Source organism: Passer montanus, unplaced genomic scaffold, assembly GCF_014805655.1.
Source record: "Passer montanus isolate IOZ18808 unplaced genomic scaffold, ASM1480565v1 scaffold2, whole genome shotgun sequence".
Classification (NCBI taxonomy): Eukaryota; Metazoa; Chordata; class Aves; order Passeriformes; family Passeridae; genus Passer; species Passer montanus.
In genome coordinates, this window is record NW_024366591.1 from 8,384,687 (window position 1) to 8,403,793 (window position 19,107).

General features: G+C 36.4%; 1 protein-coding gene across 3 annotated transcripts in view; it reads right to left on the minus strand.

The window, feature by feature from the left end:
- The window catches only part of SIPA1L2 (signal induced proliferation associated 1 like 2), a 126,497-nt gene that overhangs the window by 11,923 nt on the left and 95,467 nt on the right, over positions 1-19,107 (minus strand). For all 3 annotated transcript variants that reach the window (XM_039707522.1, XM_039707521.1, XM_039707519.1), the window contains exons 11-18: positions 18,593-18,850; positions 14,914-14,997; positions 13,375-13,478; positions 13,044-13,147; positions 11,231-11,619; positions 9,576-9,800; positions 7,478-7,631; positions 5,289-5,508 (exon numbers count right to left, since the gene is read on the minus strand). In XM_039707522.1, the coding sequence (XP_039563456.1) occupies positions 5,289-5,508; positions 7,478-7,631; positions 9,576-9,800; positions 11,231-11,619; positions 13,044-13,147; positions 13,375-13,478; positions 14,914-14,997; positions 18,593-18,850 (1,538 nt within the window). The remainder of the gene's footprint in view (positions 1-5,288; positions 5,509-7,477; positions 7,632-9,575; positions 9,801-11,230; positions 11,620-13,043; positions 13,148-13,374; positions 13,479-14,913; positions 14,998-18,592; positions 18,851-19,107) is intronic.

Consider the following 19,107-nt stretch of genomic DNA (forward strand, 5'->3'; position numbering starts at 1 on the left):
TATTGTTACATTACACCTGGAAGTGGCTTGACAAAACTCTGTAGAAATGTTCTTCTCAATACCTACTCTCAGTATGTAAAAGTGGATGTTATATGAAATGGAAAATATAATATAGACATATATTCTACTCATATATCCATACTAAGATTTTATTTTCAGTTCTGTATAAACATACATAAAGCCTTACCCAAGGCTACTTTTGTGCAAATACATTGAAAGCTGAAAGTCAGAGCAGTCTCTGAGATTCTGTATATGACTTGGTAAGAATCTTATTTGTGCAAGTACAAATGTTTCATACATCCCTGTTGTGGAAAATAGACAGAATGCCTTATTTGAAAGACTGGCAAGCCATCTTTTGGTTCTAGACCAGCAGGCAGGCCCTAAGGGACAGCCTTTGCTTTTGTGTGATCAGCCTTGAGAGGCTGATTGTGAAACCTGTCAGGAAGAAGCCTGCTCCCAGTGCAATGCTGCCAGCTCTCCAAATTAAAGTGTAGGAGTGATATATTCACCAGTAGTCATCCTTCATTATGCATTGTCTCTGTGAGAACCTCAGTTCACCTTAGGGTGGATCCTATTCAGTCCTGCATAAGCCCTGACAGAGCCACTCAACTGCAGAAAGCCTGCCAGAGTGGAGATTTGAATATTGATAGCTCTGAAAATGCAAGTGCTCATACTGATGCCTGAAATTCTAAGCAGAATAACTGAACAGGCATGAGTATGCCACCATAGAATAATTAATTTTCAAGACTTAAATTGTGTTCTTCTGCAATGGGGAAGCAAAAAAAGGGGGAAGAAGAAAAAGAATAAAAATGCCAAACATGAGCTCTAATAACATAGGCCTCAGTGCCTTTGAATTTCAGAGAATATTGTTTGCATTCCAGGAATGCTCTGGGTGAGATAAATTATTTCTAGCCTCCTGTATTTGCATTTCTTCCCTGCTCCTCTTACCTTGCTGTTGCCTTACTCTGTCTGTGTAGGACTGCCACATCAGCAGCTGTTGCCTCTTTCCCTTTTTGATTTGTGCAAAGGTGGCAAGTGATGGTTAAGCATGCCCACCTCTGTGTGTCCAGGAGGATATGCCTAATCTAGTAGGCCACTACTTTACTGTACACAAGACTGACTTTTGAAACAACACAATTTCCTTTGAGGAAATATTTTCAGTGTTATCTTCAGTTTTAAAGATTATTTTATTTGCTGTACTCTTTTTGGCATAAAATCATTGACATTGTAGTTTCCAGTCTTTTCAGTTGTATTACTTCCTACACTTAGGAATTTTATTTATTTTTATTGCTGATGCATAAAAGTATAAAGCAATATCAAGAGTCCCTATTTTCACCAAAATTATGTGGTCAGTTCAGTTTCCAACAAAGCTCCTGAAATCAGTGGTTATACATCCCACATACATCCATAGTCAAAAAGTAACTCGTTATGCAGAAAGATTCACCTGACTTAACCTATTTTACTTAACCTACTTTACTTTATAAGACAATTATACTGCTTCTGTTGGAGCTGCTACTTTTAAGAAGAGATTGTAGATCATGAAAAAACTATCTGCCAAGAACTCTTTGCTTTAAACTAGACATGTCATTTAACAAGTAAATTCTCTCCAAAGCAGCTGCAGGTGAAGAAATATATCAAATCTCACACAAATGTAAATCCCACACTCTGTGGGATGTCTATTTTTCTTTCCTGCAATCAGTAATTATATCTCTATGGTCCTCTTAAGCAAAAAAATCTGCCCACTGAAGCTTCCCTTCTTTAGTATTGCCTAGGGTTGCCCTGCTTCAAGGATGCCAACCTGCTCACAGGCTCTCATGCAGATGTGCTTCTGATAACCATTTTTTCTTTCCCTTCTCTTACTGAAGATAGCCTCATGTTCTAATAAGGTGAACCTCACTGTGTGAGAACAGGTAACAGCAAACATGTTCTCCTTCAGTTGTGTGAATTAATCAACAGCCTTCATCTGCTTGCTGACAAACTGATTTCCAAACTCCTGCCACTGCACATCACTGATAGACAGTGATGCTCTTTCATTTTAATACTGCTTCTTATCAACAGGTTTAGTTTTGGATTGAAGCTAACCTGAGTAGTAAAGCAGTTTGAAGATAAGACTTTCATCTATGAACATCTAGTTGCAGAGACAGTTCCTGCACTTCTGGCAGGCTTTTCCCTATGCCATGTATAATCTGAGAACTTTCAGAATTTGTCATATATCACTGTAAAATATTCCCTTCCTTATGACCCTCTTCACTGCAACTATCCTGTGCCTTGCTCCTTTCCTCACAGCACAGGAACATCCTAATCCTGCCAATTTATCACTTAGAGCATTTTCTTTCCTCTTTCTTTCTGTGCTTCATGATAGAGTGGACCACGATGCCTGATATGTAACTCAGATTGTCTCCATGTGTCTCCCTGGGTTCCCCACTTATGCTATTACACCAGTTCAGTATCAGTGATTCTCACTGTTTTAATTCTTTCCCTGCTCATTTACCTGCCATGACATTGCAAGAAGGGCATAGATTTGTACCTGCAACTGCATGTTAGAACCACTCAATAGGAACAGCACTGTCTCATTCAGGGGATCCTTAATGTCCCCAAGGTAAAATTCCAGAGTTCTTACCTACACAAATTCTCCCTTTTGGTTTAAGTTAAAAATAAGATAAAATGAAATAAATATTTCTACATTTGTGTACTGTTTGCAGTCAACAGCACTGCATTGTCAGACTTTGCAATTCAGGCTTGACTAAAAGCAACTTTTTTTCATGCCACTTCCCCAGTAATAAAACAATAATTTAAAAGTCCTATATCTTCACTTTTCCCATCACTTTCTTATAGTCAACGTCACAGACAAAGTTTCTGTTTCTTTATTTGTGTGGTCATTCTGTCTCATAATTCTGATCTCCAGTAAACTGAAAGCCTTCAGGATCACCTATTACTCTTTGGTTTTGGTGCTGCCTTGCTTACCTATTAATTACACTCTTTTCCTTGCTAGAGGGGTCTCATGAGATTAGGTACTGCCACAGTAGTTAATGCTGGATAATAATGTGCAAGAATATACATTTTTAAAACTGATTTCAGCCAAAACCATGCTATTTCCACTGATATCTATAAACATTAAATATCAGTAAAATTAAAATGCTTTGAGACCACACACAAAAGACATTACTATGACAGGATATGAATCCTGATATCTGAAACTACAACTTTACATTAAAATTATAAATGAAAAAGAAACCTCTCACATCACTGCTGTAGAATGTAAATACCTACTAGGCCCTGACTACATAAAACCTTCCTAAAAAGAGCCAAAGTTAGTTTCTCATATGGAGATACTGACTAACGTTATCTTTGAAACATAGGTGGGAAAGCCATTATGTGTTTTTTTTCAGAGTAATTACAGATAACCAATTATATCATCCTTGAAACAAACACCACAAAATATTCTATATAGCAGGCATTGATAAGCACTTTTAAAACACAGAACCAGAAGCAGAAAATAGAAGTTGCATATGAAAACAGCATGAATTTCCTTGGATCAATTTTTGACTGACAGGATACTGATTTAGTGGGGGTTTTTTTTCCAGCTATATATATGTGTATGTATAACTTTCTGTATCTAAGAAGCAGCAAGAATGAAATATTAGGTGTCTAAGACAGAACTAATACAAAATCCACTAAAATATCACTGTTGGAGGAGCAGCATAAAGCTTGGATTGCTTTGTGCCAATCTCCTGAAGAAAAGCAAGCTGAAGGTTTGATCTCATTGCATGTTTACATGCACAAGAAATGGCTCTAAAAAACAGGGCCTAACACAGAGAAAAACAAAAATACAATCAGGATGCCTGTGTACCATACAGCTCCTTCACAGACTACAAGAATCCACTGAATTAATCTCCTGTGAAACAAAATGGATCTCCATTTGCTATTCATGCAGGAATAGGATCTCCTCAGTTTAAATTTATAGTGAAGAGTTTCACTCTGATAGAAGAATATTTTTAGAATGGCAAAAGGTACACCAAGCATGCATTCCCATCTGAGATACCAATTTAAAATTAACTAGTAGTCAGTGACCAAAACTTGGTCTCATGGCTGAGGCCACTCTAATTAGAAAAGTGTTTTGTACATAAAGCTAATTTCTCAATGTTAGGAGATGACTGCTAGTTCCTGAAGGACAGGACAAATGACAGAGTCCTTTTTATTGCTACTTCTTTTAAATAATCTGGCTGCATTCTCCCTGGACATGGGCCTAAAATGTCCTTAATGCTTCAAGAAATTCACCCACAGCTTCTTAACTATGGACTTCAGAGTCCATTTTTAAAATTGCAGTCAGCTATGATGCAAAATTAGAGTAGCTAAAGAAAAGAGGGTTTTTTTTTCCAGATTGCATGTCAACTCCAGGTGTCCACTATACGTCAGCCTAAACTAACTGAAAAGCATGTACATTCAACATTTTTGAAAAACAATTCACTCTTATTAACTAAACAAATATATTTAACCTAAATATACATCTCTGTCTGTGTAGATTTGAGCTTTTCCTTCGATTTTGTTTTTAATTACTACAAACTTCATAGATCATCCTGGAATTATTGCAAGCTAAGCAGATAATAAAGGTCTCACATACGAAAACTTCACAAGTAAAAAACCACGTTCATAAAATAGTTTTAACTTAACACCTCAGACTACTCTTCTGCTCCCATTAAAAATTAAATGACATTTGTAAAGCTTTTACTAGTATATTAAAAATAGTACCAGCAAATTCAATTTGGAAATAGAAGTCAAAGTCAACATTTATTGCACATTTCCTTTTAAGATGCTACTGAAAGGATCATCTAAACATGTTCCATTTGGCTATTATTTCAAATATATTTGTGAATATTTCAATAATTCAAACACACATAAAATTAAAAAAAAAACCAAAAAAAAACCAAAAAAAAAAACCCAAAAAACCCCCAAAAAACAGACCAGCTTGTCTTAAATAGGTCACCACTGGAAGATAAAATGATAACTAGAAATATCTTCAGACTAAGTTTTTTGCCTATCGGTGGTCTCATGAAAATTCTTTGGGAAGTAAAGTGAATATTGTCTCCAAATATGATAAATATGAATTGAAACAATGGCAAGCAGGAGCATGTACCTCTGACAAAATATGATTTTACTAGGATAACTAGAACAGTGAATTGACATTTCTCAATTTCACCTTAAAAGTAAAATCTCACTTAATACCTGGTGATTGGTTTGAGTTTACTCCAGATATTCCAAACTCAGCAATGAGAGCGACAATGACTTACTTCTCAGATTTCCCATTCCAGGAGTCAGGCTCATTCTGGGAGGCAGTGTGCTGTGATATGGTGGAGTAGTGCTGAACAAGATGTCATTTGGCAAGGCCTGGTCAATCATTGAGCTTCGAGAGCTGGCATAGGAAGATCCCCTGCGATTGCTACATATGCTTTCATCAGAGAGGGTGCGGTAAAGCGTCCTCCGTGGGGAGAGGTTTCCATAAAATGAAAACTAAAGATAAAAATAAGAACAGTATTGCTGGTTGAAGTGATTCGTACAATCATATCCCCATCATCAGCTCTTGGGAGTGTTTTTCTGGACGAGCACTCTGGAATTCTTGAACTAATACAGAAGATCAGGGATTTCTTCTGCCATATCAGATCTGCTGGGGCCTCAAAAGAGTTACTGAATCGGATATTCAGACTTCCTCTCAATATTTTGGAATATATCACCATGAATTCATCAGATACTGTGCTGTTTTAGTAATCATGAAAAGTTACAGAAAACTTCATAGCCTTAAGACAGCAATGTTTTACAGAAATGTATATAAGGTTACCAATTCTGGCAGCATGTGTGCAAGACTATACACAGAACTGTTTGATTTTAATTTGAAATGACCATGCTTTACTGTTAAGCATTCTGAACTGATATATGCTGCCACATAATTCATTGGATGATAAAAATTACTTGAAACACTGCATCTATCTGGATATCACATATCAGGCTTAGACAAGAGGGTAACAGGGTTCAGTGAAAACTGCTCATGCATTTCAAAAAGTTACTTAGACCACAATCCAAATATCTACAGTAAAACAAGATGCTACTGTACTGTAAAGCTGGACCATTCCACTAAGTAATTTCTCAGCACTGCAAACACAGTTTTCTTTACATCTACAAAGCACAATAATTAATGTTTAATTATTTTACTGGTTTGTCCTGCATACGACAATTACATGTTCCCTTTGTGATTAACTGTGTGTTCCATGTTCTCTATGCAGAACAAATGCTTAAGAGGAATAGCTTTTGCAAACACTGAATGTAGTCTCAAATCTCACATATTCATTTCTGACTTCACTGTCAAAGGTAACTGGATCAGCAATATCAAGATTATTATCCTCTATGAAGGTACAGCCACAGACTTTACACTGCCAACTCCTGTGGCTGGGGCTCCTTGGGAGTCAGGCCCCATGGTATCACTTAGTTAACTTTTGTTTAGGTGCCTTGGAGAGGAAGGGATAGCAGTCATTTATCTCAGCCACACCACCTCTTTGTTTATTCTTATTTAGGCAGCCAAAACCACTAGCAGTTCTTGGAATCTTCACAAAACCCCCTCCAATTATTGTATCAATCATAAATCATGAAAACCTCTAGGACATGACTCACAAAAATTCAAGCATATATAATGCACACTTTACATACCTCATATTATAAAATATTTGTGATCTGAATTTTAGATTCAACTCTGCACTTAGAATATTCCCATATGTTACTTTTGTTCAGACATGATGATTATGCTATTTAGCATATTGTATAAACACAGAGGGTTACGAGAGCATTGACTTAATATGGAAGTCTGACAATTATCTCAAGTTATTTAATCACTTTGTTCTTTATTCCATATTAAGCACAGAATTCAGAACCATTTACTTTGGGGAGCAGCAAATTTTAAGATCACTATCCACTTATTGTGAACTATTAAACATGACCAACCGTCTTCATACTATAAAGATTAGATCCAGCCTCTCCAACAGCACTGACAATTATGCCTTCTGAGCAGCTGCCACTGATACCTACATGAAACTGATTTGGATTTCCAGCAAATTGTTGGTACTATTACAGGGCAGAGGAAAGTGGGCTACTTTTATTCATGTGTTTTAATATCATACAAAATGTACAAATTTAGGCCTCCTTCCTTGAAAATGTCAGTTTAACCTTTCCAATTATAATTAAGTTGCTCAACCTGCACTGGTCAAGCTAAGAAAAGACATACTTAAATGCTGGATTTTATAAGTAATCATCCAACAAACATTTCCCATCCTTGTGAGAAATGATATTTTGGGACTTACGGTCATCCCCATAGAATAAACTTAGCTTGTACAAAACAACATTGCATTCTGTATAGCAATTTTGGGCATACCAGAAACTCATTTCTAAGGTTACTGAAAGACTGAAACACATAGAGCCAAAGAAAGCAGCCAACCTTTCTTCTCCCTTCCTCCATAGAGAGGCTGTCTGGCAGCATCAGCTTCAGAAAATCTTCTTTGGACAAGACTTGCTGGCTTTCAACAATAGCACTCCTGACAGAAGTTTGGAGTGGACTCGATGCAGACACAGCATCAATATCATCATACACTCTGTTGAGAAAAGGGGTGTTTTTAGCAAGAAATTGGATTTGAAAGACTGCAATCATTTTCTGTCAAAGTGAAAACTGTTAGAATTATGTCCTGACACAGCACACTGTTTAGAAAATTTTTTTGGTCACTTAACCTTTATGAAACTGTTTGTGGGTACAAAATGAAATTCTTAAACCACTGAGAAACAGAGTTTAGGAATTCTAAAGAACAATTTAGAACAAGCATAATCCTTGTTTCTCCTAGCTTGCCTCTCTCTTTTTTTACACACCACACTTCTCTATCAATACAAAAGTTATATTTAACATTTCCAAAGGTTCATCACAAAACACTTTAACTTTTACTTCCACAGCACATAAAAAATTGTATTTTATATTATAATATTGCATCCAGCTTCATCATCTGGCAAAATTATTACGGTTATCACTGCAATGTTTGAAGTGTATGGGCAATCAATTGCCAATACAATTGCAAGTACATTTTATTATCAGCAATTTCATAAAACTATTTAGATAAATTAAACAGGTGTCTTCGTTAATTATCAACACATAAAAATCTAGTGACAGTCAACAAAAGACTGTCAAACTGAATTGTTAACCTTCAGCTCCTTCCAGTGAGAAAGGAGAGACAGGACTTTAACAGGCTGAATGTAATGGAAGGAACTGGAGGTTGCGACTCACAGAGAACACACACTGGAAGCCATCACTCTCTGTCAAGTGCAGCCTCATCAGTAGAGAGAAAACAAGCTTTGCTATGGTAAAGTGTAATTCTCAGTGAATTATAACCTACAGTAGCACAACATTCAGCAATTGACCTGATATTCATCATCACTGCTAATTAGAGATGCTATTTTATTTCAACATAATTATCCTCAGAGAGATATTTCCTCTCTGTGATATAGAAAGCTTTCCTAGAAAGAAAGAGGTGAGGCAATACTGTATGCCATGGAAAAATCTGAAAATATTTTTTGATATAGGAAGTGTTGTCATATTCAATTAATTGTTCTTGAACAGAACTATCCCTTGAAGACAATTTTTCAAATTGCCATTGTTTTAGTCTAAATACCCCAATTCATTATGCCATTTTATTGTAAAGCTACCATTCAAAATAGGGAGACATTTTTTCAGTAGTTCATTGATTTCAAAATCCAAAAATTGGTGGGAAGTTAGCCCACTATAATTTAAATACTACTATGACCAAACAATTAATGTAATTAAAACATTGTGGGAGAGAAACAAAATCAACTCTCTGTTAACACAAAGGAACACATATAACCAGAACAGGAGGGTAGTAATGTCTTCTCCTTTAAAAATTACTAATTTAAGAGCCTAACTTCAGATTCACATTTCATAGCATATATATTATAGCATATATTTTAAATATTACTCTTGACATAAATATGCACACATATGCAAAATTAGGTATTAGATAAAAATAACCCATTCCCATTAAACAAAGAATAATCCCAATTAAACATTTGAAAATGTTACATTGCATCAATTACAGTTGTTACATACATTAATGCATGTCATCTTGCCAATTTATTGAGATTGGCAGTGGCTGGCTATGGTTTATTGTGAAACAGCACCAAAAAAGAAAGCAAGGACATTAGCCATGAACATGATTTTGAAGCCAGCAGGAATTTCAAGGTTAGCTTTAAACAGAACATTCAAACATTACTTATTATGGATGCACCATTGTGAAAGTATTATCTCTCTATATTGGAGGTACTGCATGTTTTCCTTTGAGTCCAAGCCCTTTTCTTCCACCAAAGAACAACATATTTCTCATGGACTATTCCAATGTTAAGCTTCATTAGATACATAAAAGTACAGAAAAATCCCGAACATTTAAAGGCAAAACAAAATTTGTAATTTTTTTCCATCCTATTTTAAAATTGATTTTCACTACCCTTCTTCCCCCAAGGAAGTAAAACAGAGTGCTTACTCATGACATTCTGACACTTCAGATTCTTCAGGTGTAGGACTTCCTTCTGATTTCTTCCATCCAATGACATATTTACTCACTGCTCCTTGTCTGTGGTAGGGTTTTGAAATCGACCCAGACATCTGTTGACTGCTATTCTGCGACACTATGTAAACTTTGGAGGTATCTAGGGAGCCACTCTTTTTAGAGCAGTGTGTTGATGGGCTTCCTGAATGATGTGACCCACTGGAAAAGTGAACGAAACACACAAAGGGAGAAATTAAATATGCTATGCAACAACAAATCAGAAATGCTTTGCCTGGCATGCGGCAATAATTCCCACTGTTAAGTTTTTCTGAAGGTTAAAATCAATGAAGCAAAATTGGCACAGTAATTTTCTACACACCAACTGTGTACACATTAAAGGTCTTTGAGAACAGAATTGTGATGAGTTTCTGGAACAAACAATGCATGGAATTCAGCCTGCTGAAATGCCAATGCAAACCGATGTGAATCAAAACTAAAAGCCTAAATTACATATATATATATATATGTTCAATTTGTGTGTGGAATTTTAAGTAAATATGTACACACACATTTACATAAAGAACTACATAGGGAATTACTCAAATATCTCCCTAATCATAAAACCTGTGTGCTTTTCCATTTCACAATAATTTTGCCAGCTGATGCAAGATTAGGCTGTGCCTTTCAATCAGACACACTAATATTAAATTACCAGCAAATTTAACAGAAGTAAATTTCAGTTTAACAAGACAATCCTCTGGATAATTTTAACAGTCTTTTTTGTTATGAATAATAGCACTAGTAGGCACTAAGACATACTTTTAGTGAAGGCTCTAAAACCTATTTCAAATAAACTAAAACAAACACTTCCTTGAAGAATAAATTTCTTCAGAATAACCATACAAGACAAATTCAGTCACATCAAGCACATAAGAAAATCAGTATACAAGGTATTATTTGATTATTTTCCTGTACTCATTGACACTGAAAACAGGAAAATCAGAGGGAAAGAAGAACAAACAATTTCCTTCTATCCTTCACAGAATAAAAACCTGAACACATAGACCAAAGCTTCAATTTCAAAGTCACCATAAAATGGGAACTGGAAGATAAAGGCAACCAGCTATAAAAGTGTACTTTCAACAAGCTTTACAACAGATGTACCATGCACACTTTTCATTGGTAATAAAAAGAAAAGCTGAAAATCAATCATAAATGCTGTTTAAGAAGCAAAACTGTAAAGCATACATCAGAAAAATGTAAATTTGGAGAGATGCAATGCAGTTTCTTTGTATATAAAAATTGTCCAAATTTTTCTGATTTCCTTCAGCAAAGAAAAAGTATGTTAAATAAGTTCTAGGTGCAAACGTCTCTTTTACTCGGGGATGTTTCCCAATTTTGAAAATCTAAGCAGTTTGCAAGGGTCATGTATAAGGCCTCCTCAGATCTGGGAGATCTGGCTATGCTATCCAGGCAGACTCATCAAAAATTACTTGAAAACTGCTCATACAGGCATTTGAATACAACAAAAACATCAACATCTTTTAAGTTCAGTTTCAAAGAAGGCTAAACAGAATCAAAACAACATGGAAGAGTTACCTGTATGCTAACCAATCATCCATAACCCCGAGTTCGTAAGAAACGCATACCTGGAATGAGAGGAGATTTCGCTCAGGTCTCCCATGCTGCCCTCGGCCGTGTGGCTGCTGGAGATGGCAGCGGCATAGCCATGAACAGCGTAGATCTTGGCAGCATCATCGTCTGGCCCGGCAGGCTCCGAGGGCTCCGGCCACTGCTCCGTGTGGCAGTGCCCTGCGGACCTGCTGCCGCCCAGGTGCAGCGGGGCCAGCAGAGGGGCCGGCATGCAGGGAGCCGTGTCGATCCCGCTGTCCGTGGAAGCTCCCTTTATGTACGTTAATCCGAGCAGCTCGGGATCCATCAGGTCTCCAGAGCCAAAGTGCTTCTCATCGCTGTTGCTGGATGTATTGCTGGATAAGGTGTTGCTGCTGGAGTGGCTGGAACAGCTTTTGTCCCCAATCTTAACAACAAAAAAAACAAACCAAAAGACACCCCCCTCAAATTAAATAGTAAGAGATCTATTTTCATATAAATGACTGCATTTGTGCCATTCAAAGACCATTTTATTTTATTTTTTTTACAGTGTGCTATCATATAACTGCAAAGTATGAAAAGAGCCAATTATACCACCAGTTTCTGTGAAATGAATTGCACAGCTGGCTAGACACATTAAAGGTTGATGTCACTGCAAATGAAAAGGCTCTAGTGCCATCTTCTATCACAAATCTTAAAATCAGAATTGAATTTTCTGATTATAGGACCTGCTTAACATCCATAAAATTGCATTTCTGAACAGTTAAAATAAGCATTTGTTAAAGCTAGAAGCCTTGGTAATTATTTGTTTAAACAAGCTCTACTGCAAATCTGAAAATCACCAAAGACTGAATTATTGTTGGCTTTTTCTCAGTGTGGCTGAAATATGCAGCTCATTGGATCAAATCCAATGGGATGTGTGGCTAGTTAAATTGAAGCCAATTGTGATGTATGTGTACCAGATGAAAGTAACTCAAGTCATAAAGCCCTAAACTAAGCATGGCTATTGAAGTGGAATAATTACGTCAGACTTTTGTGCCAATAATGTCCAGGGGTTTTGTTATTTACCTTTTAAAATAAATTTTATAGAGAATTGGATTAACTTATGTCTGTGACAGTAGCCAGAATAAAGCAGATGTACTTCTGCTAGGGTAAATGGACTTCTTTTAGGTAGGATATAAATGGGAAGGGTGACTAACTTTTTCATGAGATCCCTCCCCTAGCAGATGCTAGGAGATGTGTTGCTAACACATAAAATGTAAGCTTACAGTGTACAGACTCCTACTACATATAGCAGATTTTCCAGGTAACAAACATTATGTACTTTCCATCACTAGGCTGTTGAGGATTATGCCATTACTGAAGACAAGCTACTAAACAAAGTAGACTAGAAAATCTGTTCAGCATTCCCAGCACACAAGTTACATTTTTATAGTGCTTATTGATAATTACACTCCATGGGTATTTCACGTAAAATGAAAAGCGGTATGGTAAATATAATTTTATTTTCTTTTAAAGGGTAATTAAATACTCCACATATTAAACAAGCCAGTATAAATGAAGCTATAAATTCACAGCTGAGTGGAGACTATACTAGTTTTATCTCCTCAATGCCCCAGATCCAAGCTCTCTTGGAATTCTGAGTTTGTAAACAAAGATTAAGCATATTTGATTCAACCCACATCTGGGCAAGCATAATTTTTGCCTCCCAAAACACACAATGGTCTTTAAAAATTACTAAAATGTATTTTTAATATTTATTTCTGTAAGTCCAGAGTAGTTTTTTGTTGTTGCTATTTTGGGGTTTGTTTGTTTTTAGAGTTCTGAATGACATCTAAAGAAAAGACTTACATGCGAAAGCTTGTTTGGTGACTCCTTGCCACTGCCTTCCTTCTGTAAAGCTCGCTCTTTGTAGGAGCTCAGGACTTTGGTTGATGGTGCATGCCACTTGGCTTCTGCCAAAAATAATGGAGAAAGGCACACGATTCAGCACCAGGTTTCAAACCTGTACACTCTGCAATCAGACACAGGTATCTTTGCAGAATGTCATAGCAGTCCCTGCTTTCAGTGTCACATCACATGCTCCCTGTGAGTCAAACCTCCACATGGGGAGGTGGCTGCATTTCAACAGGCACCGCATTGCAAAGAACATGTACTTGAAAGATACAGTGGGTTTTATTACCAGAATGTCTAGTTCCTTCCAAAGTTTCCTCTCGTTCTCTGCCTCCTTCACACTCCAGTGAGCCTGAACCTTGGTGATGTTCGTGGAGCAAAGGGGACTGGCATCTTTCAATGTAAGCAGAAAATTAAGCTGTTAAGGTTTGTAAGATTAGCTACATGATGAACTACACCACTTTTTGCTCTTAAAAACAAGTATTTTATGACTTTTAAAAATAATCTTAATTCCCAAACATTTTCAAACACTGCATAGAAATATTTGTATGCAATTTTTTCAACAGCACACTGTTATATCTGAAGTGTGAACATGCCAAGAAGACACTGAACTTTAAGAAGAAATGTATTCTTGGGGCTCTAAACTCAAAGGCAGTGAAGAACCATGGTAAAATATGCTTAACCTCTTTGTGATCTAAGCCCCAAAGAAAGTAATCATAGTTTTGCAAGGATAGTACCAAATCCACTGCTTTGTATTACACCGCAAAAGTTTAAACATTTCACAAAGCAACAAACTAAAACCTAGATTGCTATTAGAAATAAATGTGCTGGGAAAAAATGACACAGGATGCATTTTGATGAGTTGACTGTCAAAAAAAAATAGCTACAGTTTTATTTGAATTATTACCATCTATTTAGCTGCCAGAGATTTCACTGAGTTATGTGAAATTCCTTGAAGAGTCTACAAGATACTGCATATATATCTGCTACATGGAATATCTTATCCACAATCAATCATACCAAAGCATTAATACGCTTCAAGGAGTCAAGCTGATGCTCTCAATATTCACTTTTTTTTTCTCTGAAAAGTAGCTTCTGAAAGCCACTTGGCAAGTCTGAAATGCTTTTATATTACTCTATTGTAGATACTGCCATAGCTCAACATTTTTAACAGGAGTGTTTTCAGTAGCTGTATATATACAACAAAGTCATAAATTTGAAGTAGTTTAGAACAGATGTCTCACATAATATTCCTATAAGTTTAGTTATTTTGGGGTGGTCTTTTATATACAGACAGCTAACTTCTGAAATTTCAGTACCAAGGGATTAACAGGGATGCAAAAGGACCATCTATGCACAGTTTTATAGGAAGAAGAGACCTCTGAAATTCCTACTTTTTTCAGGACATATGCTAGGGAATGGGTGTGACCAACACCAGCACAGCAGGAAACAAAACCGTTGAAGACCATAAAGATTTTTTTTCAGTCAAACACCTTCCTGCTGAAGCAGGAGGAGGAAGTATTATTATTTTATTCTAGTTCTGAGTTACTATCTGATTTTTGGCCTTTTACAGGGAAAATAAACCTAAGAACCAGTTCTCATTTACCTGAATTTAAAAATATGATCCTAAAGAGTTAAATTAGGATGACTTTAAAATTGCAGTCACATGCATATTACATCAAAGATCAGTAAACCTGTCTTAAAAGATACTAACAGTGTTTGAAAAAAAAAAAAAAATCCAGAAGGCCCATACAAACTTTGCTTAAGAAAGAACATGCATGGGAGCTCTTGCAAGAATTAAATAAAAGCTTTTAAAAATCACCAATACCCGTCATATCCCACTTGCTGTCGCCAGTGGCTGCTCCCGCTGGGTCCTGGGTCACTGGATGAGGACTGGTTGCTTGGAGAACTTCTGTAATGTTGATTTTAGAGTCATTAACAGTGCACTGAGATATTTGTGGCACTTCAGATTTGAACTGGGCTTTGCTTTTTTATCAAATACATTCATTTTCATAAATAATACAGATGCAGTATGAACAATTAGTTACATCCATCTGGGGAATTTAAAAGGCTTACCTCAGTTTCATAAAACTTTAACAAGAATTTTTAAAGTATAGTATTTATTCACAAATAAAATATTTCAAACTGAATATATAAAAAGTCATAACAAGAGAAAGACTAAGTGCCAAATCCTATTTTCCCTAGATCTGGCTTTAGTTCTGAGTAAGTGGGATTACTCAGGAGTCAGAGCAGCTGGATTAGGTCTCTAAATTCATGTGTGGGAAGCTCTCATAGTGGATCAGAAATGATTGCTAGTTCCTTGGCACTTATTTCAGTTTTAAAGTTAGTAAAATTGGAAGAGGCAATTCTAATACTTTTAAAATTTTTATTTTATTAATCCTTTGACATAGAAAAGCAATAAAAAAAATCATGAAGGGTATTATGTTGTACTTAATTATTTAAACTTTTAAGCCTCCTATCTTAACAATGTCTCTAAGCAGTTTTGCTAGATTTCCAGATGGCTGAAATTTAATGCTTAAATTTGGATTTGATCACATCCTTTCCTTCACTTCTGTGCACATCATTCCATAACTACAACACAATTTCCTTCAATTATCTTGACATTATCTTGACTTTAATTCCCTGTGTTTATCTTTTTTTTTTCTTTTCTTTTCTGTCCCCCCTTATCTTTTTCATGTAGAAATGAATGCATGTACTGAGGGAGGAAATGAAGAGGTGTTTTTTTCTATATGCAAAACACTTTCCCAAGAACATGACCTTTTAATAAGCAACATTACCACTCAGCTTGAAAATTTTAAAGACAGTAGCTATTATATTTTGTTTTTTAAAGACATTAGCTGTTACATTTTGTCTAATAGCCAATGTACAATAAATAGTGTAGTACCTTATTTTTCAGCATATCTTTCTCTCAGAAGTATAGACAGGATGGAGCCTCTCTCAATTAAGTGAAGTACTCAATAGGCTCCAGCTTAATTCAGTTCCATGAACTTGCAATTACCGCCAAGAATTATGCATTTCGTGCACAGATTAAGTGACCCAGCATTAAGGAATGGATAAACTATGATACCATATGTTTCCACCTTTCAGGCTGGTGTTCAAGACTTTGTCCTCAAAGCTAGGATATTGCTTTGTGCTGTTCCAAGGCTGAACGAAACATGTCTACCTCCCATTTGCTGGACAAGTGTGAAGCCCTTAGCCTAGTAAACGAGTGGCCACAAAAGGAGAGCCACAGAAATCTTATCAATGACTGCCTCACACAGTTCCTGCACACAAAAATTTCAACCATCTGCTCTCAAGAAGGATTCCAGCCTCCAGGTGAAAGGATGCATTGCCAACAAGTGTGACTCAGGGACTAAAGCACACAGAAGCTTCTTGGTGCAGAAATCAGAAGAGTGAGTCTGCCTAAAACTTCACTTAGGCACATGTTATGAGTAGCTGTCACAGAATTAGCCACTTTGTGAAAACAGGAGTAGAGCTTAAGGATAACCTCGTATTTCTAAGTGACTAAGTAGAGGAAACTCCTTGAACAACACCAAAATACTTGGACTGCCTTCTCAAAGCACTTAATTCTCAGCAATTGTATTAGAAGCATAAGTGTTCAGCTCTCAGTCTCTAATTTCCCTCCAGGGACTGGGCACCTAAATATTATATGTCACAATAGTTGATTTTTTGCTTAAGTCTCTAACTATATCTAGCCCACATTTCTTCTGCTTCTTTTTTTTTTAATTTTGAAACCAATTTTATTGCTGACTTCAGACTTAGCTCATTTTCAGATCTGCTGTTAAATCTTCCCTGTTTTATCAACCTGCTTCTCCCTGCTTGCACTCTTGAACTGATACTGGGTCTTTGACCCTATAAAATCTCTTCATCATTTTCCTAGCCTGAGTATACACTTTCACCCTTGCAAGACTACTTATAAGTACTAGTGCACCTTACTTCAAACTCTGCAGTTTTAAGCTCATCTCTCTGCCAAATCATCAACTATGCCTCTTCCCACGTGGAAAGACCTTGCCAATTAGGTACCTTTCTTTATCTGTTTCAAGACTCACATGCCAGAATTCATAATTTTCCTCTCTTTTCATTATTTATACTCTCTATCATGTCTTCCCCAGAACAGCAATTCTGTACTGCTCATGTTTTGCTTAAATTATACAGAAATTTCTTCATGATAAGAATAGACTCAGTCTAAGCATTTTTCCACATGCTTTTCTGAGTGTTATGAGAAGTGCAGCTTATGTTTATGAAGTCTTTTTGGAATTGAGTAGCATGTCAGAAAGCTTTCATTTCTTTTCTGTATCAATATACAGTATGTTTAATAAAGTTTTATAAATGATGAAGTATTTCTAGACATTTGATACATTGTCTCCTTATGTTAGATGTTATTGAGAATTTAATTAATAAGATATTAGGCAAAGATTAAGTTCTATAATGGTATTTAAATGCTTACAGAAATGCACCTCTCAATTTTTCAAGGGATAGAGATGAGGTATGGGAGAAGGAGAACACAAATTACGAAATAGTCATAACTGGGAGCCTTCCTTCCCAAGGCAATCAATGAGACTTATTTTCAAATCATACTACTATTACTTGTGTACAGTTCAATGTAAAAAGCCATTAATTCTTTTCTACTAAATAAGGTAGTCAATGTAGCAATAGTGGCATTTAACGATTTCATCTAGAATTGTTTTAAACCCATTTAAGGACAGTATTTCAGATTTTTGTATCACTCAGATATTTTCAACATGCAATAATTATTTCCTTGGAAATTAGAACTACATCACCCCATAATGGCATAAGCTGAAATAATTATAAACAATAAAGGACACAGTTCTGCTCAAGACATATGGTTTTCCTAAATAATTCAAAGGTCAAATGTATTTGCAAATTTTTATCTTTAAAAAAAGTTTCGTCTTACGAAGAATTATGATTAAAATAGAACAGAGCTAACATTTAAGAACACCATCCCATCATCTATGAGGTGTTACATATTCAAATCACAAGCTCTGCTTTGTTTAATTAAAAGCAAAGCAAAGCATAAGGGGTGGTAATGAGTTACAGAACCCTTTGAAAATATGCCAATATCTTGGTAACAAGACTAAATAATTAATTTTTAAAGGAATGAGTTCATTTTATTTCACTCATTATTTGTTTAAATAGTCTTCCAAAAGGTGGGGAACAGGACATTATTAAGATCCAAAAGTTATAAGGCAGTTTCCCACTTCACTGATTTGCGACTAAAGGGAAAGATCAGCTGTCCTCAGCAGTGGGATCCTGGGTACAGCCCACTTCCACCACAAACACCAAGTCACTTGTTTCAAGCAGACTGGTCCAGTAAGTGCTACTAAAAGCCATCTCATAATTAAAGATACTGTCAAAAATCAATAAAATAAGGTTTAAAAAACAAGACACCAAAGTTCTAGAAAGCTGCGATTTCAACAGTAATACACATTAGGAAGGTGACAGGCACTAACCAGAGAGAGCATTACCTTGCACCATCTGGCAGCTTTCTATCAAAGGAAGTGCTACGAGGAATGGCTGTCTGAGCCTGCTGGAGAAGCTGCTGGCACTGCAGTCTGTCAGATGTTCCTAGGATTGGAGAGGCACGAGAGAGAGGCTGCCCAGCGGGAGTCGGCACCCGATGCCAAGTGGTATTCCTTCTGAAAGGGGTTTTATACTCACATGGGGTGCCTTCGCTGTCAAGTTTGTATTCCACCATGGGTATACGACAAAGTTCTGAACAACCCCTGTGGGACAAATAAAAATGCTCATCAGTCTGACAGGAGGGAACAGAGAGAGAAATCTTACATTCACGGTCAGAAGTATATACATATTTTGATTTCAGGTGCCCAAAGGTGTTCATGCAGCATTGCACTTTGAGCACTTCAAAACTGTCACGCCAAGCAGGTAGAAAACATTTTGAAATGAAAGATTTGCTGTCACGTGCTCAAATATCTTTGAACTGCCTCTTCGCCCTTCAAAACGGGGAACATAATTAAACTTT